The following is a 23,214-nucleotide window of genomic DNA, read 5'->3' on the forward strand; positions in this document are numbered from 1 at the left end:
ACTCGGACTTTCGTCCTCCCGCACAGGTACCGGCAGCGCCACACCCCATGATCCAGTGAATCCATGACTCCCCAGGCCCGACCCAGACGTCTATTGACCTCCGGCTCACAACCTGCGGAGACATGAATATCACTGCCAAGGTAAGTGAATCTATCCACGACCTCAACATCCTCACCACAAACAGACACAGACAGGACAGCAGCATCCAAGATGTCACCGAAAGCCTGGATCTTTGTTTTGACCCAAGAAATCCGTAATCCCAACGGCTCCGACTCCTCATTCAGCACCTCGAGGGCCCCCAAGAGGATGTCTAAAGTCTCCGCAAAGATGACTGCATCATCTGCAAAATCAAGGTCCGAGATCTTGACATTGCCAAACGATGCACCGCAACTTGATCTCTCCGACATCCTCCCAAAAATCCAGTCCATACAAGTGCTGAAAAGTGTGGGGGCAAGTACACATCCCTGACGAACTCCAGTAACAACTGGAAATAAGTCAGAGGCGGTACCACCACACTTCACAGCACTCTCAGTACCAGAGTAGAGTTCAGACATCAGATCGATCAGTTTCGGTGGCACCCCACGAAGACCAAGAATCCTCCAGAGGACATCCTGATTCACTGAATCGAACGCTTTACAGAGATCAACATAGGCTGCAAGCAGCCCCTGCCGAAACTCTCGTCTGCGTTCAGTGAGGACACGAAGAGCAAGGATACGGTCAATCGTTGACCTCTTTGGTGTAAAGCCTGACTGCTCTGGACGCTGGTGCTCAAGCAGATGGTGGCGAACCCTATCAAGAATTATCCGAGCAAAGACCTTGCCCGGCACTGAGAGCAGCGTCACCCCTCGGTAGTTGTTGCAGTCTTGGCGATCACCCTTCCCTTTCCAGAGAGGGACAACAAGGCCCCTCTTCCAGTCAGTTGGGATGATGCCTGTGTTCCAGGCAGAGCACAAAACTGCATGCAACGACGCGAGTGCAGCATTTCCACCAGCCTTGAGAAGTTCAGCATGGATGCCACAGATCCCTGGAGCTTTGCCCCGTTTCAACTGGTTCACCGCAGCCCGTGTTTCCACAAGCGATGGTGGACCACAGTTGATTCGAGGGTCAGCAACAGGGATTGTAACACCCTTGACGTCCAACTCGACAGCTGGGGGATCAGCCTGGTACAACCGCTCAAAGTAACCGGCCCAGCGGGCCTTCACTTCAGACTCCTCTGTCAAGAGCCTACCACTCTCTGCTCGAACTGCAGTGCTCCGAGGGATGGGCTTGGATGAACGTAATGCGCGAATTCCCCTGTAAGCGGGACGAGAATCACCTGTCCACAGGTGATGCTCTACCCCCTCACAGATTCCTCGCACATAGGCCTCCTTGTCCACCCTCAGTGCACGTACAGTTTTACGCCTCAGCTCCCTGAACAGCTCAGCTCTGCCATTCAGCCTGGCCCTGCGACTCTGGTCAATGGTATCCAGTGTCCCTTGAGAGACAAAATTCTTCTTTGCCCTGCGGTGAACTCCAAGGCATCCACCGGCAACATCAAGGACGGTGGTCTTGAAGGTGCTCCACAACTCTTCAGGACCCCCAAAGCACCCAGACCCCCAAGTGTCCACTCAGCCTGTTCGCAAACTCCTCAGCTACTCTCTCATCCCTGAGCTTGGCAACATCCAGCCTAGGCTGGGATGGTACCATTCTCCAGGATTTAAGGTGCAGCTTTAGAGTTGCTACAACAAGCCTGTGGTCAGTATTGAGGAACTGAGCACTCCGGTAGACCCTGCAGTTCTGGATCATCCTCCAACGACCGTCAATGAGGACATGGTCAATCTCCTTTGCCACACCGCCAGCGTTGGAATACCAAGTCCAGCGATGAGCTTGCGGGCGCTGAAACCATGAACCAGCCACCCTAAGTCCATGACTTCTTGCAAAGTCAAGGAACTTAGTGCTATTCTGGTTCATAGTTCCTGACCCATGGGGACCAACACACACCTCATAACCATCCCTATCAGTTCCAGTCGATGCATTGAAATCCCCCAAGACTAGAAGTGTATCTCGTCTGGGGCACTGATCAACCACAGACTCGAGTGTGGCGTAGAATGCATCCTTCACGGTAAGATCACTCGCCTCAGTCGGAGCATAAATAGAGACCAGGGAAATGACACCTAAGGAGTGACGAATCCTTAATCTCATAATACGCTCGTTGACCGGTGTTACCTCAATTATCATTGGGGTCAGCTTATTGGACACAGCTACAGCAACTCCTTGGGTATGGTAACCATCAGAGCGACCAGACCAATAGTAGGTGTAACCACCCACCATTATCTCGCCGCAATCCGGTCTCCGAACCTCAGAGAGAGCTGCAATCCCGATGTCCAAACGCTTGAGCTCAGATGATAACAGAGACAGGTGATCATCCTCTCTTAGGGATAGGACATTCCAGGCACCCACCCGAAGGGACCGCCTCAGGTTAACCCAAGGAGACCGCCGTCTGGTGGACGACACCTCAGCACCACTCCGACACACTCTCCCGCAATCTGTCCCAGGGATGTTACCCCGTGGTTTCCCTCCTATCAAAGAGTGGGGGTCCCGAAGGCTTTGCCCCAATCCCATCATCCGGTGAGCTGCCCTGCGAAGGGAAGCTGCACAGGAGGTACTCCCACGGAGTGGGTTTTCAGATTTTTTTGCGTTTTTGCGTTTTTGCGTTTTGCGGAATGAAGCGTTTTACGGTGGCTGGAGTGCAAATCCTGCCACCAACCTCCTAATAAGAAGTAACCCAACTGCAGGAGGACGTCCGCAGACACAGTTGGGCACTAGATATGGATGGCCGTTGGCTCACAAGGAGCTCCTCCGCCCTTTGAGGGGGCTAGAATGTACTGCAAACCACAAATACATGTCTGAAATGCTTTATTTATACCATCCGAATAACCCTTTCTGTCATTCCTGAAGGCAGAATTTGTTTTATGGCAGAAAGGGGCGAACAATAGGGCCTATCAAAATGTTGCTGATTCGTGATTTTCAGTACATTTTAATTTATAATATTGTCATACAAGTTCCCTGGGTTGTGCTACTGAACCGCAGTAGCCTACAACATGCACGTGTTGTATGAGGAAAACATTTATGAACATTTTACAAGTTTTTACCACAGTTAAAGGAATTGCCCTTCCCCTACCCTAGTTCCAACAAGCGTCCAAAATGTGAAATTTACGGATAACCCAAATTTCACCACGCTACTGTGGCATGTTTATGTACAGTGTTTTACTCGTGCATATTTGTAGCCATGAATGTCCTTGTGATTGTGCCAAAACATTCACACCATGGATCAGTAGTCTAGTCTTCATCACTGTTATCAGCATCAGAGTCCTCGAGGTCTACAACCTCTTCCTCGACATCAGCGGGCTGGTTGCTGCAGGTTCGTAACTTGCACATGTCAGTGCACTTCAGGCTATTGGCAAGGCACGTGCAGTCTGGGAGTTTGCACGACCGTCCACACTTGCAGGAAAGCAGTTGCAACACTGCATCCAGTGCTGGAGAACCCTGCATCCACTCAATGGCCAGCTTCCCGTCATTATCAGTGGTCCATCCACAACCCTTGGGACTTGGAACATAGGGTTGGCATTGCAGACAGCACCTCCAAATAGCAGCCTGGTAGTTTGTATGGAGGACGTGCATATGAAGAGGCAGTCTTCACATGGTGGAAGCTGACTGGACTCTATCTCTCCCCGTCTGGCACAGAAGAGTTGATGTCGGAGTTCATTGACTTTCGTGGTGTTGGTAGACGGCACGTACATGTGGCACGTACACGTACATGACGGTAGACGGCACGTACATGATTTTCCCCCAAAACGTCAATATCTCAGAATGGTAAAATGGTAAAAATGCAAAATACATACACTAAGCTGCTCTTCTGGAATGGTTATCACATATTGAAATAATCATATAGTCCCTACCAATAACTTAGTAGCCCTAAAGTTTGGTTTCCTCAGATGGTACTGATATATACCTGGGCCCATGGACTATATGTGTGTTCTGTCTGTTTTGTGTCAAAATTTCATGTCCTGTCTGTTGTTTACAAAAAAAGTCTTATTTTTAGGGCAGTATGGACAAGGATGTAACCACACTCATGCGTGAGGCAAAATCCTCCGGTGGTCTAAACAGAGGCCGCTTTCAGAATGAGTCTTCTCGTAAGTCTTAGGTTCAGACTCTGAACCACTTCTCGTTCATTCACCAAAAGCTAGAAAAAAGCATGGTCAAATGTGGGGTACCTGTCCACACCGATGTTAAAAGAGCCCAAATGAAGAGGGATAACGATGCTGTCAACACCATAGTTGGGTGGTTGGAGGAAGTCAACCCTTTCCATGCCACACGGGACAAGAAGACTGGTGTCCTTCTCAACTGGGTTCAGCAGCACTCCCGAAGACCAAGTCAACGCTGATCAAGCAGAAGTTGGCAGAGCCATACAGGCTAAGATGGATGGGAAAACTGCTGTGGATGCAATGGTAACCAAACACAAGGTCAAATCACTTGCAATCCTCAGATCTGGACCCAAAGTCAATGGCGAGAAGCTGGTCATTGACTCACTGAAGCTATTCAACTGCCTCATTGTCATCAGTGAGCGTGAAGTCAAGACCAAAGAAGCTCTGCGCTTTGAGTTGACGCCAAAACCGATGTCTCTGTTTGACAAAAAATCAAATGTTGCGAAAGCCAGACAAGGCTGCCCTAGCAAGGTCCCTGAAAAGAATGTGTGGCACCTGTCGAACAACCCCCCTGCACAAGCCTTGTGGTTGATGGTGGGTGGCTCCTGCACAATGTCAAGTGGGAGGCTTACCTTACTTGGAAGGATGTTGCCGAGGGCTACCTCCAGTTTGTGAAGTCCATGGGGAGCCATCGCCTCCGGATAACGGTGGACTTTGACGGATATGGCAGCTCCACCAAGGACCATGACCACTTGAGACGAACAAAGAATGCATGGTGTGACATTCAGATTTCTCTGGATCTCAAAATCATCATTGCAAGAGAAAAGTTCCTCGATAAGAACAACAAAGCCCAGCTCGTTCTGCTCCTTGCTGAAGGCCCGGTCACACCTTGATGTTTTAGCCAATGTATGCCGATTTTTGAATTTTTTTTCTAAAACGCTGGCACACGTTGAATACGTTATGGGTAAGTTTTGATAACATTGAGAGCATGCTGGCATACGTCGTAGTACGTTGCCATACGTCGTTGTACGTTGGCTTTAAACGTTGTACTTTTCGGTTGTCCTCAAATTTTTTCATGCTTGAAATTTCACGACGTATGCCGGCGTATGACTCACACGTTCCGCTACGCTGGCCACAAGTTGTAGGCACGGTCTGCGATCGTTGACAGACGTCAACACATGCTACTTGTAAGTTAATCATAAGTTGAGACACGCCGAGGTAGTGTTTAGAGTACCCGAAACTTATTTCCTCCCTATGATTAACGTGTTGTTGGCACGTTACGCGATCGTTGCCACACGTCGACAGACGTTACTTTTAAGTTACTCATAGGCTGAAAGACGTCGGTATAATGGATCGTCCTTGCATCAGCGTCCACGGCCACGGCCAGGACACTTATTTGCAGCATTCTTCAAACTTTTCTTCGGCATGACGAGGATGTTCACACTTCGATGTCTAGCTTGGCTATGATTCCAATTGTCCATCGGCAGTGTCTATTTAAAATAGTCGAGTTTGAGCGTTTTAACACGTTCAGAAGAAACGTTTCAAATTTCCAAACCCCAGCGTCAAAAAAAACAAAAAACAAAGGCAAGTGACAGCAATTTAAATCGTTCATTGTAAACAATGAAACTAGCTGAGTGGTACCGTTTAAAAGTCGTTGAGTGTAAAAAAAATCCAATTGTTGAGCGCAAGCGTCTACTTTCAATAGTGGAGATGCAGCCATTTAAATCGTTGAGTGGCAGCCTATGAACCTACCCGTGGACACGCGGACGCAAGGACGATCCATCATAACCCACACCCTCCCCCTCACACCCACCTACTACTGCCAACATGAACAAACTACTACTAGTACTAATACTAATAGTAATACTGATACTGATACTGTTACTGCTGACATGGACATCGACTCAAAAAGGACTCGAAAACACTGTTGGGTTCCCCTTTTATGAACACCATTTTTATATACCAATTCCCAAAACCGCTGGGAACACGTCTTTATATGGCAGTTGTAACCTAGAAACACGTTCATTTATTTTTTTTGTCGACCGGAAGACGTCACTGGAATACGTCTACATACGTCGATGTGTGTTGGGGCTACGTAAAGAATTGGTTCAAAGCACGTCAAACATAAGTTAGAAATAAGTTTCGCGTAAAAAAGACATTACCGCGACGTGTTTCGACTTATGAGTAGCTTATAAGTAGACTTTGTGGACGTGTGTAAGCGTCCACATATCGTGTGTAAAACTTATCCCCATCGCATGCGGAACGTGTGTCATACGCCGAGTACGTTGTAAAATTTTGAACATGTTCAAAATTTCTTGACGTACTCTACTTACTACGACTTATGATAGCGTATTTAGCGTTCTACTCGCGTATACCAAACTTACCCATACCGTATTCGACGTGCCCCAACGTTTTAGACACACTTTTTGTTACGTCGGCATACGCTGGCAAGATCGCCAAGGTGCGACCGCGATTTTGACCCTTCCATTTCTACGGCAGTTATGATTTGAATCGTTGTGCGTCAGCTTTTTAATAGGCTACGCCACGACATCGTCGGCGATGCGTGCAACGCGCTATGCCTGAGTTAGACTATCGTTGGGCATCGGTTGTGTAGGCCGACAACAGGTTCAGCATTCGTTGGTATAAGTTATCTATAACACAACGAAACGTTCTGTGTAGTTACCAATGCGTTATACATAAGACCAAGTCGCTATGAATACGTCCGAATCTTTAAAAAAAAACATCAAAAGTTCAACGTAAGCCAGCGTTTTACATACATTTTAACACGTTGCCATCGCTGGCTAAAACGTCAAGGTGTGACCGGGCCTTGAGACATTTAGTCGGAATGGAATCTGTGTACAGCAATGCTCCGATGATGCCAACACCTCCATCGTCCGCGCAGCTCTAGATGAGGCAAGAGAGTCCCCTGTCGAGGTGACTGCTGAGGACACAGACGTCCTGGTTATGCTGATTCATCATGTTGCAGACCATCCGATCTTCCTCACGACAGCCAAAGAAACATCTTACGATGTCGGAAAGATCCGGGAGGCCCTCCCAGAGATATACCGGAGGTATCTCATCTTCTTGCACAGCTTCTCTGGCTGCGATACAGTGTCTGCAATTTTTGGGTTTAGCAAACCAACTTTGCTAAGCAAGCTCTGCAAGACTGATGAAGCAGAGAGGGCAATGGACGTGTTTATGGACATCCGAGCTGAGAAAGGTGATATCATTAAAGCAGGCTGTGATCTTTTCATTCTCATGTTCCATGGGAAATCCTCCAAAGACTTGGAAGACTTGAGATTCGACATCTTCAGCAAGCGAGCTGCTACTGGGAGCATAAAACCTGAGAAACTCCCCCCGACAACAGGAGCTGCAGCACAGCATTCTCTCCGAGCTTACCTCCAGACTAGAGACTGACTGATGCTGCAAAGTCCATCGTTGGATGCCCGGGACTATGGATGGCCACTCACTGAGCAAGGATATGCACCAGTCCCTTCTACAGACGCCATTGCACCAGACTACCTCCTGACGTTTGCCAGCTGCAACTGTGCGGGGAACTGCAGCTCACTCAGGTGCTGCTGTAAAAAGCAAGGAGTCAAGTGTATTTCTGCTTGCGGCATCTGTCATGGTAACTCTTGCCTGAACATAAACCAGCTGGATGACAAGAGGAGTGAGAAAGATACTGGGGAGTTTGATGAATAAGGTTGTAAAAGCTGACGAAGCAACATTTCCATTGAGCACAGTTCTGTTAAAAATGTCAATAAAATACATTTTATATGATCAAGGAGTGTTTTTCTCTCAAAAATAATGGTGGGAATCAATTCAGCACCCCAAAAAACCTCTAGTGAGACATCCCACAAGTCAATATTGGCAAAGTTAATTTTCCGATTTTTTTTCGCACAGGCCCTCTGAGCACCCGAACTTTGATTGACTCCCCAGAATTTTCCACAAGGATTTGGGTTTGCACGAATTGATAGGTGTTAGTGGACACCTAGATGAATACGTTGGTGAAGAAATTTTTGGTAAGCAATTTTTTCACAGATGGTCAATACAATTTGCTAAAATTCCCTAACCAAGTCATGGATTCACTGGACCATGGGGCGTGGCGCGGTTGGTACCTATGCAGGAAGACGAAAGTCCGAGCCTTAAAGTCCTCGGTGCTTCCAGTCTTGCTCTATGGATGTGAGACTTTGTTTCTGACCAAGAATCTGAGAATGAGCCGTAACTCTTTCGGTACCGGGTCTCTTTGGGGAATACTTGGCTATCACTGGTCAAGACCTTGCATTTCATGATTGTTTGCGAAGAGAGACTCAGATGAGATTTGTTACCTGTCCATGAGTTTCAGTTGCGGCTGTATGGACATGTGGCTTGTTTTCCCAACGCTGATCCTACTCACCAGATTCGCTCAGTGAGGAGGGCTTGTGAGTGGAGGAGGCCAATGGGCTGACCACGTGCCTCATGGTTGCAGCAGGTTGATCAGTCTCAAGGAGATGGGGATGGGCTGGATATCTGCCTGGGGGATGGCCAGATGGACACCCCTGGAGTACCGGTGGAAATGGCAAAGTGCTGCTCTGGTGCATGCTCCCACACCAGATGTAAACGAAACTCATGTCAGTAGGTGCAAGGATGCCCAGTTTAACGTCAATCTGAGGGACGACACACACTTTGATGCCTCGCCCTGCATTTGAAACACCAACTCGTCATGTCTGGGCGGGAATCAAACCCACACCAAGGTCAAGGGTGTCTTGTCAAAATGTAATGGGAGAAATGTGAAACAATTTTACAAAGATTATGATTACGACTTCCTCCCTCAACCCTTGCTCACCCCTGTGCAGAGAACTCTCCTCACGACTACATGAGAGCTGCACGGTGGACATTGCCACATGTACAGCACAGAGTTTGCATTCTATCGCGTGTGAGTTTGAGTTTTAATTTGTCGTTTCCCACAACTTGCATTCTACATTACAGAACCATCCCTTTCAATCATCTGTTCTGTGTACAAGTCTTCATACTGGTTTGTTGAAACGAATGGCCTTTCGTGGCCTTGTATCATGTTAAGCAATATTGGTTAATATGTATTCTTTCCTTCTATGTTCACCCAAAGTAAGTCTGATCGTGGGATTTAGTTTGACTGATCATTTTGTTGGTGTGAATGTGATCGTCTTTGATCACTTGCCTTGGTATTGGTAAGTTAAGTCTCGCTATCTACAGAGCATGGTGTTGGTGATCTCATAAACACACAAGTCTGTTGGTATTCCTCCTCCCCCAACATTCCTTCTTTCCCACTTATCTTTCTTTATCTATGGAATCAAATTTATTCATCCATATCTGCAGTTTGGCAAATTAGCTCGCTCTCATACAGCCCATGTACCTGGTTGTACACACTGTGATGCAGCTCGTTTGTGTGACAGTTCTGTTTCCTGCCAAGTATGTTAACCTGCCATTATTGATGAATCCCTCCCATGGAAATTGAGTGTATCAAATTGTCCATGAGGGTAATTTTGTGGATGCACCTGCCTCACATTTTCTTGCACTATTTTGGAGTCTCCGTCGTTAGGTGGTCAGTATAGCACACAGACAACCATTAGATAACGGTAGAAAAATCTTTGCAAGGTTTATCGGGAGCATTGTTGTGAATTATGATGGACGTTTCTGCTTTAAACTTGACACGAGATCTTTTGGCCGATGTTATTTTTTTCAGCTTTGTTGTCGGAAAAGGTGATCGAGGACATAAAAGGTAAGGGCAGCATGTTGGAGGAGTTTCTGGTATTGACGCAGCGTTTGAGGGATTTTACTGATGAGGCTACTGCTTCACCTGTGGATAACTGCTTCCTTAATGTGTGTTCCAATAATGCTTTGTTTCAGCGTGGAAAATGTTTCACATTTTACTTAATTGTTCAGCCCTTCAATCCAGACCTGTTCGATTTCTTATTTAACGAGCTGTTAGGGTTAGGGGTAACTTGCTTCCTGTCGTTGGCATCCTCGTCTATACGCGCGTACTCGGCTCCGTACTAGCTGGATGGTGTTTTCTAAAACGGCATCAAAGTGAAAGGATCGTGACTCGTGCGAGCCCCAATGTTCAAAACCGCCAAGTACAATCAAAAGGTCGTTGAATTACATGCACAGTCTCCAGGTATCAAAGCCTCCAGTGTTTGGCACTTTGTACGCACGCACAGCAGCAGTTATTGTCGCGGCGAAGTTTTAATTTCACGAGTTCTTGGAACACAAGCACAAGTAGCATTTCCCATTTGAGACAATGTTGGTTGCCGTTTCGTTTCTTTAAGTGTGTTCAGACATACCACGAGCAATGAAACCGTTTTTCTCATGTAATGTTTTAGTGAAAGAAATATTGCACAGAAGTATTGAATCCTTCCCAATGAAAATTAATGATACATGAATGCTTTAAAGAGGCTTTAGATGGGTCTGCATTTTTTTTTTGTCTTGAACACTCCAACCACCGAATGTTGCATTAATGCTTAGACATAGTGCTGATTGTGGGTGTACGATGTACGATTCGTCTGGGCACGGATCCCTGGCTTGGTGCGGTGAGGTTTGGATACCATGGGATTTGGATTCGGATGTTATCGAGTCACAAAAACAATCCTCTCCTCTTGTCAAGGAGAAGGTAAAGCTTTTAGTGTTGTTGATTAAACTATCAGTGTACCCGCCCGACCGGCAATCTTGTTTCAAGTATGCAATGCGTTCTTCTGATGCAACCCTTTATTTGGGTGGTGTATAGGTAACAGACCGCTACCTCGAGCGATCCTGAAAATAAAACGAACCCGGTTTAGGTGATTGAAGCAAAAACCTGTGGACTGCTCTTGTGAGTAGACAGTATAATACATCATGGTTATACAGCTCTAAAAATTTCAATTGCACTGGCCCACAGGCTGCCACCAGAGGCTTGAAGCCGAAGGTCTATACGTACTGTCTCCTTCACTTGGCCCATGATACCGATCAGTTCCAACCTTTCAATGTTTGATGATCCTTTTAACAGTTGCTTTAGTTGTTTGAAACTGAATGGAAAACTTGTACGGAGGACATGGCGATTGTGAATATGACACTTCCGAAGATGTCTTCGGCTTACTCTAAAAACAAAATGGTTGACGTACGAGTTCCTTTTTCAGGTTACAATTGTATGTAGTGTCAGGCCACCTGTCCAACCAATGGGTAGAGAGTGGACATAAAAACACCTGCTCCATTATATATAGAACGAGCAGTCACCCGTTGAAAAATAAATGGAGCTAGATTCTTTGAATAAGGTAATTACCTGAAGAAGAGAGTGTGCTGTGGGCCTGGGGAGGAGATGCACACACACTGTTCTCTGTCATGATCATCACAATACCGATCAATGGGATGCACCTGCAGAGCAATGGCAATCACTGCAGCAGATTTCAGTCGATCATCGATGATGATGACTGGGCATGAAAATCTAAATGCCATGCTCTGTCATGAGCTGAGCCCCCGGTCCATCGGGATGGGTGGTGGCGGGCGAAAGACAGCAGGGAGGGGGTTTATTTTGGTTAACTGCGCACCTGTGTAATGTCTATGGCAGACCCCCAAGTCGTTTTTGTGTATTATTATATAGATAAAAGAATGTCTATTTGAAAGCATGCCTGGTGTCGGCTTCATGGTTTGGGTGGTGTGCTTGGGATCCTAGGATCCTGAGTTCAAATCCTGCTCAGCTGTTGAATTAATACCAGGTGGGGTTGACTCTGCCTGTCATCCTTCCGAGGTCGGCAAAACGAGTGCCGGCTTGCTGGTATCCTGTGTCAGAGTGGCAACCTGTCCAGGATTGTGCCCAATAACCAAGGAGACCGCTTGGGCAGCACTGACGCTCTGTACAGAGTATGGTCCTGATGGATGGATGGATGGATGGATGAAAACCTTAATAGAATAAACCACTTTACAGAATAACTTGAAAACTGGATGTTATCGCAAAAGAATGCATAAAACTCCCGGAAGTTGTACAACTTGTCCAGGAGAAACTAAAAACCGCTCCCTTAATGAGAGGGTGTTTCTATCAGATTGTAGTGGATCACCAGAGCAGATTTCAGTCGATTGCCAATGATGATGACCACAATACGAAAATCGAAATATCGCACTCCGTAGTGACTGGGGCCCCTGGTCTATCGGGACGGGTTGTGGTGGGCAAAAAGAAGAGGAGAGGGAGAGTGTTTATGTTGGTTAACCGTGCACTTTTTGCATGTTATGTCAAAGATATTACACCTGTGTCAACACTGTGGTGATTTGAGATGCCGGTTAAATGTACACCTTTATCCTATTTTACAAATTGAATGTTTTGTATTGATTCTGATTTTTAGGTTCATACGATTGTAATGTATCCTATTTTGTTTTAAAGTGATTCATTGCGAATGTTTTATTGTATCTGGGACTTTTGTAAACACCTGAAGTTTGTCTGTGCATCCGTGCGTGACAGTGCGGATGTGCTTTGTGTCGGATCATAACCGTGGCCTAAAGCTGCAGGCTTCACGATTTCCAACAGAAACTACATCAGAGGTACGGTTTGCTTTCACCAGAAAAACGCGCCTGCCATATTTATTAGTCTTAAACATTCGGTGGGGGGCTCTTGGTAGGTCTTAATTGAATACCGAACACCCAGCTCCTGTGTCGTCCAAAGTTTTTTCTAATGATAATCCAGTGTCATCCTAAATTTTCTTCAAACATCATTTTATCGCTGAGATTCGGTTTTTGTCGGACACGGTACTTGTGCCTTTGATGATGCAAGGTTAGTGGTGGCACCACTAGTCGCTGTGAAAACCACATGGTCGGAAGGGTTGGTCGGCGTGCCTCGCACAGGTCATCGTCACCATTGCTGTTTCAATCGGGTGAGCAGCTCTCCCAAAGGAAGCTGTGCTCAAGCGTGCTGTTCACCCACATTAATGACTTTGCATTGTTGCTATGGAGTTGCTCTTTAATTGTTTTGCCATGTCTTGATGATGGACAGCAACGCTGAGCATGATGCCATTAATTTATTAATCATGATGTTATTACTTTGAGGATGAAGAAAGGTGCATCATCCTCGAGCTCGAGATTTAAAATGTACAAAATTTCTTCCCCATCACCTTCTCTGGTGAGTTAGATTACCATTAGGCCAAAAAAAAAATGTTGCATTGGCGTAACCCGCCCGACCCTAAAAATTCCGCCGACCCTACGTTTTTTTTTTTGTTTTTTTGCTATCGAAAAATTTTGCCGACCCTATTTTATTGCTATTTTTGTTGTTTTGCTATCGTTTTCAAGTATCTTGTTGATTGCAATCGCGATCGCAAAAACCCGGAAGTGTTTCGGACAGAACCCGCCGACAAAAAGGGTGGTACTCGAGCCGGGGGAGATTTTGGGAGGGATTTATTAGGAGAAAAAAAAAAAAAAGATCCCGACCGACCTACCCTATTTTTCAGTGACCCGTTACGCCAATGCAACATTTTTTTTTTTTTTTTGGCCTTATCCTTATTAAACATTTAATCCAATAATCTCACCAGAGGCCAAATGTCCTCGAAAGGTATTTTAAAATTGAAACAGATTTACAGTTAATTTCCAGGTTTGGTTTTGTAAAATGGAAGTGTTGAAAGATTTCCCCCCTTCCTCCCCCCCCCCCCAGTTTTTCCTGTTGTCCCCTTGTTTACTTCATGTCGTTTTCATGGGAAAACAACTTGGCTATTGATCAAGTGTGAACCAGAAGGCCATATAACGGAGTTTGTGTACTTTCAATGAAATCTTTTATTTAGTTTCAATTCCCAATGAAGCTGGGGGTTAAAGTACGGGGTGTAAGTGGAGTTTTCCTCTTATATCTGTGCAATGAGGCATTTGTTTGAGATTTTTCAGGAGTGTGTGAGAATGTGTACATTCCCTTATCATTCCTAATCCTTAGTGTGTATCTTCATTGATTAAACGTTTGATGTTTATATTATGATCACATGTTCATTTTGATTCATATGCACCTGTTTCCAGCGCCCCAAGCCCCCTCCTGGTGTTCAGTACCCAATCGACGGTGGTCAAATTTTGCACATCAAAGGAGAAATCAGGTAAACGATGTTTAAATTTGTTGCAATTTATTGATGTGAAAGTTAGTTCTTTGTCACATAATATTTCAACATAACCTTGCAGAGTGACCTTTTGCACGTTTCTTGGGTTTTCCAGTGCCAAATATCTTTACAACAAAGCCAAGGGTTCACTCCATGTGATGTGTGATCACATCCACCAGACGCACAGTTTTGCTCAGCACTTGGATCGACCAAAGAGGAATTTGTAAAAAAACAAGCTCGAATGAGCTAAGATCCTCGTCCTCTTAATGATGACATCATAAAAACGAATACGGCGTCATTGCGATGTATCAGGTTTGCGATAAATTACCTGTGCTAATGCCCAGCTTGATTCCTGCAAACAAAATTCAAACAGCTTGCCGAGTTTCGGAGATAATGGTATAGGCGATTTCCATTAGCGGCGATATTATGACATCAACTTTTTTTCTCGGAAGAATTTCCAAAATCGGAGATGGTTACTGCCTGCGCGTGGGCTTTCTGCATATACATGGCAAGTTTCACGAAGATCCAATGAAAACTCTCGGTTGTGAAACAAAAAATGTCAAAAAATAGGAATGACGTCATAAAAATTGATATGATGTCATCGTGATGTATCATATGTGCGGTATTTCATCTCTGCTAATGCTCTGTTCGATTCCCGCAAACAGAATTCAAAAAGCTTGCCGAGTTTTGGAGGTAATTTTTTAGGCGATTTCCATTAGCGGAGATATTTTGACGTCATAACTTTTTTTCTAGGAGGAATTTTCAAATTCAGAGATCGTTACTGTCTGCGCAGGGTATTTTTACATATGTATGCCAAATTTCAGGAAGTTTCGATGAAAACTGTATGCTGTGAAACAAAAAAGTCCACAAGAACAACAACATGAGTCAGACTTAGAGATCCTCCACAAGGATCTAAAAACGTCCACAAGAACAACAACGTGAGTAAGACTTAGAGATCCTCCACAAGGATCTAAAAAAGTCCACAAGAACAACAACTTGAGTAAGACTTAGAGATCCTCCACAAGGATCGAAAAAAGTCCACAAGAACAACAACGTGAGTAAGACTTCGAGATCCTCCTCGAGGATCTAAAAACAATATATATATATATATATATATATATATATATATATATATATATATATATATATATATATATATATATATATATATATTGTTGTGGTTGAGGAAATTCGCAAACCACCATTCAGGTCCCGTAGGTGAGGTATCTCTGTAAGTACATGTGTAGTTAGCCCCAAACCCGTTGTTTAGAGGGAATAAATGTGATTCATTCGGGCTGCGACCCTTTAAGATAGCCGTTTTTCTGTTCTATCTTTATTTTAAACCAACCACGTCTCAACCTCCATCACACAACAACCACCAACCGCAACGCCGCTTCACAACAACAACAACGCCACCAGCCACGACCTTTACCTTCACAACTCGCTCCCGTAAACGTCACATCACCGCCATTCCAAGCATCACCATGGCCATCACCGCCACTTTAGGCCCTCCACCACCTTCACCTCTCCTCCTTCTGCGGCCATTCCCGCGCCGCTTGTGAACGCCGAGCGTCAGGCTGTCCTGGCCTCGTGCGGGACGCGCGCTGAGCCGCGGGTACAAAGAGCGGCCTTTCCGAGGGGAAGTCGGATCAGGAATGATTCACACCCACTTCCGATCCGTCCAATCATTAAGCGCGGGGCGATTTGGCCCCGCCTCCAGGCGCGTCGGAGTAGAATCGATATATGCAAATTCGAGGATCAGGGGAGGTTCACGCCCACTTTTCCTCCGTCCAATGGGCGAGCGTGGCTCTGCCCCTGAGTTCATCCTGATCCGGAAATTTGCATATGGTTTCTCCTGCCGTACTATAAAGCGCCTAGCGCGGGGCGAATTCAGTCAGTTTTTGTTTCGGGCTCGGGCGAGTTGGAGAGGTGTGGCAGCAGCAGAGTGTGGCAGCAGCAGTCAAGACGGGTCTGGAGGAGAGTCGGTCTGTCGGGGTTCAGAGTCTGTCGGGGAGCTGCAGAGAGGGGAACGCAGTCGAGGTCGCAGTGGAGTCGCTCATCGCGGGACCCAAGCAAGCCAGCTATCCTCTTTCCCCAGAGCATCAACAACCCCCCCTGTTTCCCCCCCGCGCTGAGATAGTGCGAAAAGGGAGCCCCGTTCCCACCCTATTCCCAGCAGTGCCAACGAAACCCGCGGAGGAGCGCGGAGTCGGGGCACCGCCGCGACATTTGCGGCTCATCACAAGACGGGTAGGCTCCACGCGGTCTCGCGCCCCAGGCCCCGTCTGCCCCCTTGTATTTGAGGGTGGCCCTTTTCTTTTGCTTTTGAGTATATGTGTTGTCAGCGCCGTCTGTAAAGTAAAACTGTGTAAGTGTTGCCGTGTGCTCGCGTAGTCGGTAGTAGATCTGCATTGTTGTGTTCCTTTTGTTACATTTGCTTTTGGTGCATAATTGTTGTAATTGTATATGTGTGCTATCTGTGTTCCGCGGAATAAATGTGCCTCATGTTGAACTGTTTTTCCCGTTTCGCTTCGTCTTTTCTTTAATTGAATCTCCATCTTACTTCACGTTAAGGGTTGGTAGTGGGCTAAATACGCCCGATAATTAATCGGAACCGTCGAGGTTGACGATAACACCGCTCGGTTATCCCGATAGTACGGAACGGGTCGCTTTAAGTGGCCCGTGTCCGAAGTCGACCTGCGGCGAGGTGCGATCGCCCGGTCTACCCTCCGTGTGGGTACTTAGGTAGGTCGAATTTGGCGAACAACCCTATCCCATGTGGGGGGCCGATTGGCACGATCGTGGTGAGGCTGAAAGGCCCACCCATGACTAGTTCCCGGCGTTAGTCCGAGAGGGTCACGACGGAATTGTCCGTCTGGTGGGCGACGTGCCGCGATTCGAGTTACGTGGCCGCTCGCACGCCGGCGGGCGCGAATTCGCAACACTGGTGTCAGGAGTAGGATGAACGAGAGGAACAATGGGAAAGAAAACAAAAGGAACATGAAGCCGAGGTTGACCAATTGAAAGAAAAGGCGAGGCTGGAGTGCGAGGAGATAGACAAAGAACAGCGAATGAAACACAAAATGGAGATGAACCAAATGAAGAAAACCATGAAACTGGATAAGGAAAGACAGGAGAGGAAACAAGGAAGAGTAATGAGACATCAGCGAATGAAACACAAAAAGGAGATTAACCAAATGAAACTGGAGAAGGAAGGTCAGGAGAGGAAACGAGGAAGAGTAGTGAGAGAACAGCGAATGAAACACAGGAAGGAAATGAGCCAATTGAAAGGAACAATGAGATTGGAAAACAAAGAGCCGGAGGAACAGTGGGAGAGAAAACAACAACTATGTGACCGTTTTTACAGCCATTTTTCCCTGCTGTGCAGGGGTTGGGCTTTTTTTCTTGAGGCAATGTTTTTTTTATGGCCGGATGCCCTTCCTGACGCCAACCCTGGTCGCCTCTTACGACACACAGGGATATGGTACACCTATTCTTACCGGGGCATACACCGGGACCAGTACACTGGTACTCATTTCGCCGACCTCGGAAGGATGACAGGCTGAGTCAACCCCCTGGTGTTAATTCAGCAGCCAACGGGGCTTGAACTCAGGACCCTGGGATCCCAAGCCACCACCCTAACCACTAAGCCAACACCAGGCTATAGAAAACAACAACTATATGAGTGTGAAATTGAACAACTAAAACGGAGAGCGAGATTGGAGTCAACGGAGATTGAGGAGCTCCGGAGGGAGAACGAACAGCTTATGGGGCTCAGAGAGAAAGAACGACTCAGATGGGAAGCAAAATGGAGCCAGGAAGAGACAGAAATAAGGAACAAGGAGAGAAAATGTATAGAGACACGGGAGACAGAAAAAATAGAGGAGAGACTGCATGATAATGACGGGGTTAGAGACGCGCGCACACACACATAGGTAGTGGAGGACCATGAGGGGGAGCTGGCGGACTGGGTGGAGACCCAGTGCGAGCAGCGGGATAGCCTCCTCCAGGAACGAGGGGAGGGAGTATGCCCCCTTGAGGCGAGTCACGTCCAGGTGGGTTCGGTCGTGCTTTGTGAGTTCGAGGGGAGGAGTGCTGTGGATAGGTGCACGGAAAGCTTGGGGGGTATAGAGGCCCCGCAGACTCTTGTGGGGACACGAATCCCCAGTGTGGCTGTCCCTGTGTGTGTGTGTGCCCCCGTGTGTGAGTGCGCCCCCGTGTGTGAGTGGTGTGGTGGCAAGTGTGCCGAAGGGCGTGCTTCCCAGCACGCCGTGTGTGGATGAGACGCCGCGAGTGAATGGAGCCACGTGTGCGAGGGAGGTGGCATGCGTGAGTGAACGGCCGAGTGCAAGGGAGACCGTGTGTGTGAGAGAGCGGTATGTAAGGGAGATGACAGTCGGCACGTGTGAACATGCAGCCGCGTCTCCTGGTGTGAATGTGAATGTGATGGAATGGACTGTGAGCGTCGTAACACGCAGGTGTGCGTGTGTCGAATGGAGACGACGACGGCGACAGAGGGACAAAAGCCGAGTAGCGGCTGTAGAGGTTTCGGGGACCGTGCCGGGTTCACCCAGCTGCGAGCGCGAGGTCCGTGCTGTGCAACGCACGAGGCCCCCACGTGTTCGCTTGCGGGAGTGAAGTCCCGGTCCGGAAACGCACGCGGTGGATTTGCCGATCCTGCGGACGGACAAAGTTTAGGCAGGATTTCGGATTTGGACCGGATGGGTTCTCCATGCGAGCGGGTGTGTTCAGCTCCAACGGACAGAGCACATGTGTTCGCGTGGGGAACTCCTCGAGACGTGGGGCTTTTTTTTTTTTTTTTTTTTTTTTTTTTTTTTGTATACCTTGGTCGAGGCTCGTATGAGAGCTAACACACAACTCACAGCAAGGAGGCATGAGACAAGAGGGGCGGGAGTGGAAGGGACAAAACATTGGGGAACAGACACAGGTGAACTGTGGAAGGGAGAGGGATGGGGATGGGACGGGGAACATGGCGAGGGGAAGATGGACATTAAAGGGACTTTCAGGAAGGAAAGCAGGAGAATTGAAGGAAGTGGGCTTGGGTGGATTATCGGGGTTAGAAAAGATCGAGGATTTGGATGGGGGAAGATAAGAGGTGGTGGTGAACAGCTGTTTTGAAAGCCTGAAGGGAAGAATGGGAAAGAATAGAGTGAGGAAGTTTATTCCAAAGGCGGGAAAAAAGAGGAATGAAAGAGTGAAGATGAGCAGTGATTCGTGATTTTGGTAGTTTTACCAGAAGGGGGTTGTTGGCGGACCTTGAGCGCCCTGTGGAAATGTGGTTGGGACAAATCACAGAGAGAGCAGGGGGGGCAAGGCTGGAGAGGAGTCGGTAGAAGACAGAAAGACCACCGACCAACCTGCGGTGATTGAGTGAGAGGCCCAAAGACTCAGCTTCATTGCGGGAGATGCCAATGATCTTAAAAGCCCTGGTTTCAACAGCGTGAAGTCGAGAAAGGTGGGAGGCAGGAGCACCAGCCCAGAGGGGAGAGCAGTACTCCATCAGGCTACCGACAAAAGCTTTGTAAGTGGTCAGGAGCTCAAGAGGGCCGAGGAAGGACTTTGCACGACGGAGGATTCCCAGTCGGCGACTGGCTTTTGAGGCAAGGTTGGAAATGTGACTTTCCCAGGAAAGGTCATGGCAGATAGTGAGACCTAGAAGCTTGAAAGAAAAGACTTCTTCCAGAGGATTGTTGAGAAAGTGGATGGGGGGGTTTTGTAAACGGTCCTTTCGAAGAGACATAGTGAGAGTGTGAGATTTGTCTGGATTGAAAGACATGTTCCACGTGTTGGACCAGTTTGTGATTTTATCCAGATCTGCAGTGAGCGAAGAAGCTGCTGCTTGCCGGTCTGAGGGATGACAGATGGTACGGCAGAGGGTGGAGTCATCGGCAAAGAGAAATAGAGGATTTTCCAGAGAGTCCGAGAGATCATTGATGAAAACCAGAAAAAGAACAGGGCCCAGAACGCTACCTTGAGGAACTCCAGCCTGCACAGGAAGAGGGGATGAAAGAACTCCATTTAGGGCCACACGTTGACTGTGACAGGAGAGGAAGTCTGCGAGCCATGAGTGGAGATGGCCTTGAATACCATGGGAAGAGAGTTTGGTGAGTAGGGCAGGGTGCCAGACTGTGTCAAAAGCACGTGATATGTCCAGGGATACGGCTCGGATTTCCTGTCTGGCATTGAGGACCTCCATCCATTGATGGGAGAGCAGTAGCAGCATATCTAGGGTAGAGTGACCTGGTCTGAAACCAAATTGATGATTGGAAATCAAGCCATTGGAGAAGAGGAAGGATTTCATGTCTGAAGCGATGATGGATTCCATAACCTTGCTGATGATTGGGAGAAGGCTGATTGGTCTATAGTTACAGGGATCTGTTTTTGCACCTTTTTATGCAGGGCAGTGATGTTAGCAGATTTCCAAGCAGATGGCAGATGACCTTGGGAAAATGAGAGGGTGAATAGAACAGAGAGAGGGTGAGCAAGAGCAGAAGAGCAGGCTTTGAGGACACGTGGGCTGATGCCGTCTGGACCGGTTGCAGAATCTGACTCGAGGTTTGAAAGCAAGCTCTCCACCTTGTCAGGAGAAAAGGATACAGAGTCCAGGGACAGTTGGGTGCGACTGGGTAAAGTGGGTAGAGATAGTGATGGGTTTGGGACACAAGATTTAGCTGCAAACACCGAGTTTAGACATTCAGCTTTATCACGTGTGGAATCAGCAGTGCGGCCATTTGAGGTAAGGGAGGGGATGGAGGGGGAACATACACCAGAAACAGATTTGATTAAACGCCACCAGGATTTTGAGGAGGGAGAGAGGTTTGAGAGTTCAGACTTGAGATGAGAAAGATGTTGTTTTCTGGCTCTCCTGAGGGTAGATACACACTTGTTCCGAGCTTTGTGGAAAGAACTGAGATTGCCCTCAGTTGGGTTAGCTTTCCATGAGGCAAAGGCAAGTTGTTTCAGGACAACTGCCTCGCCACAAGCTTCAGTAAACCAAGGGCGGGAGGAAGGGTAAGACAACTGAACACGAGAGGGGATAAATCTGTGCATGAGGGAGAGCAAGTTTCTTTGAAAGAATTCCCAGGATGAGTTGATGTTTGAGAAAGTAGTGATAGGAGACCAGTCTGTAAGTTTGATGGCTGCTCGGAGACCCTGCCAGTCGGCTTGAGTGAAATGCCAGACTCGACGGCGGTGAGGTGGTTCTCTGATAACAGCCAGAGAGATGTCCACTTTAACAAGGACGTGGTCAGAAGAACCAATTGGAGCGAAGGAAGAGCAGCAGATATTGTCAGGGAAATTTGTCAAAATCAGATCCAGAAGAGATGGAGTACCATTGGTTGAGATCCGGGTCGGGAAGTTGACCGATTGAGTCAGTCCCAATGAGTCACAGAAAGCTTTTGCTGATGTCCCATGGCAGGTGAGAGAGGTACCCACACCTAGCCAACTGGCGTGATGACAATTGAAGTCGCCACATAAGAGGAAGAGAGAGTTTGGATGAGAAGATAGAAGATGGTCCATGTTTTCGGAGAGTGAGGTGTAGATGGAGTCATCACTGTTCGGTGGACGGTACAATACACATATAAACATGAGGTGGGAGTGGAGGGGAAGCCGAAGCCAGAGGTATTCCTGGGGGTGTGGGGGAGTGAGAGCAGTGCAGGGAGAGTGAGGAATAGAGTCTTTGATGAAGAGAGCAACACCTCCACCAGGACGAGGCTCAGGTCTGTCATACCGTAAGAGGGAGTAACCAGGGAGAGATACTTGGGAGTCAGACACGTCTTGGGAGAGGAAAGTTTCTGTTAGGCAGATAATGTCTGGTTTGTCAGTGGCAACCTGCATGGAAAGATCTGAAAGGTTTGAGCGAAGGCCCCGGATATTTGAGGTCCACACTTTTAATGAAGAGGTAGGGGAGGAGGCTTTGGGTGCAGGAGGTGGAGGGGCGGGGGAGGGTAGGACGAGGGACGAGGGGGGAGGGAAGGGGGGTTGCGGAGGGAGTGTGGGGGATTGCAGAATAGCGGGGGGGGGGGGCCGAATGAGGAGGAGAAAAGGCTCTGTGGTGCTGGGAGAGAGGGGGGACAAGAGACAAGGAAGATGGCAGTTGAGTATTTGAGGAGGTGGAGTGAAGAGATGGAGGTGAGAGGGCAGTGGAGGGAGGCAGGTTGGTGGATGAGAGGGGGGCAACTTAGAGAAGGAAGAGTGAGGGGGATGAAAGGTGGGAGAAAGGTGAGGGGGAATTTTTGAAAGAGGTGAGAGGGAGGCTTGGAGGGAGAAGAGTGGGATGGTTGCTTTGAGAGTGAGAGTGAGGGGTGAGGGGGTGAGTTGGCACTGAAGTTGGAAAAAAGAATGGTTGATGGAAAGCGAGCATCCATGGCAAACTGTGGTTTTTAAAAGTTTTAGGTCAGAGATGCGATTTAACACAATTCTTGATGGATGCAATGAAGGCGAATTCAGAGCATGGAGAGAAGAAGCGCTGTAATAGTTGGATTTTTTAGGCAAGGAATGAAGGAGAGGTCGAAATGAAAGCAGTCTGTTAAAATAGCAGAAGAGTAGTGCATTGTGAAACAGTAAAGAGTACCACATGTGTGAGAGAGGAAGATGAAGCATCATAAGATCGTTTTTGTTGTTAATATTAATGTATGAGAGAGTTCAACAGATTAGGTCATGGAAATGTAAAAAAAAAAAAAAAGAAATCGAGGAAGACGAGGAGGAAGTTAAGAGGAAGAAGAAGTAGCAGAATCGGGAGAAGGTGAGCGTGTTGTTGTTGTTGTTGTTGTTGGGTATTTATTTATTTATTTATTTATTTTTTTTTGAGATAAGAAAGAGATTAGTTGGGAGAATGGGGGATGTTTGGAAAGTGGGGAGGATGAAAATTGAAGGTAATGGGGAGGATAGAAATTGAAGGTAATGGGGAGAAAAAACAAACAAACAAACAAAAAAAAAACGATCGAACACCAAGTGGAACCGGTAGG

The 23,214-nt window shown here is 47.3% G+C and overlaps 1 protein-coding gene across 2 annotated transcripts in view; it reads left to right on the top strand.

Annotated features, from left to right (window-relative positions):
- ACTR10 (actin related protein 10) overlaps positions 1-23,214 on the top strand; it is a 68,894-nt gene that overhangs the window by 37,914 nt on the left and 7,766 nt on the right. For both annotated transcript variants that reach the window (XM_085887192.1, XM_085887194.1), the window contains exons 7-10: positions 9,020-9,099; positions 9,886-9,921; positions 12,625-12,704; positions 14,154-14,227. In XM_085887192.1, coding sequence (XP_085743318.1) covers positions 9,020-9,099; positions 9,886-9,921; positions 12,625-12,704; positions 14,154-14,227 — 270 coding nt within the window. The remainder of the gene's footprint in view (positions 1-9,019; positions 9,100-9,885; positions 9,922-12,624; positions 12,705-14,153; positions 14,228-23,214) is intronic.

The sequence above is a fragment of the Eptatretus burgeri genome, chromosome 7 (genome assembly GCF_056783735.1).
Source record: "Eptatretus burgeri isolate ZD-2024b chromosome 7, Ebu_testis_v1, whole genome shotgun sequence".
NCBI classification, from domain to species: Eukaryota; Metazoa; Chordata; class Myxini; order Myxiniformes; family Myxinidae; genus Eptatretus; species Eptatretus burgeri.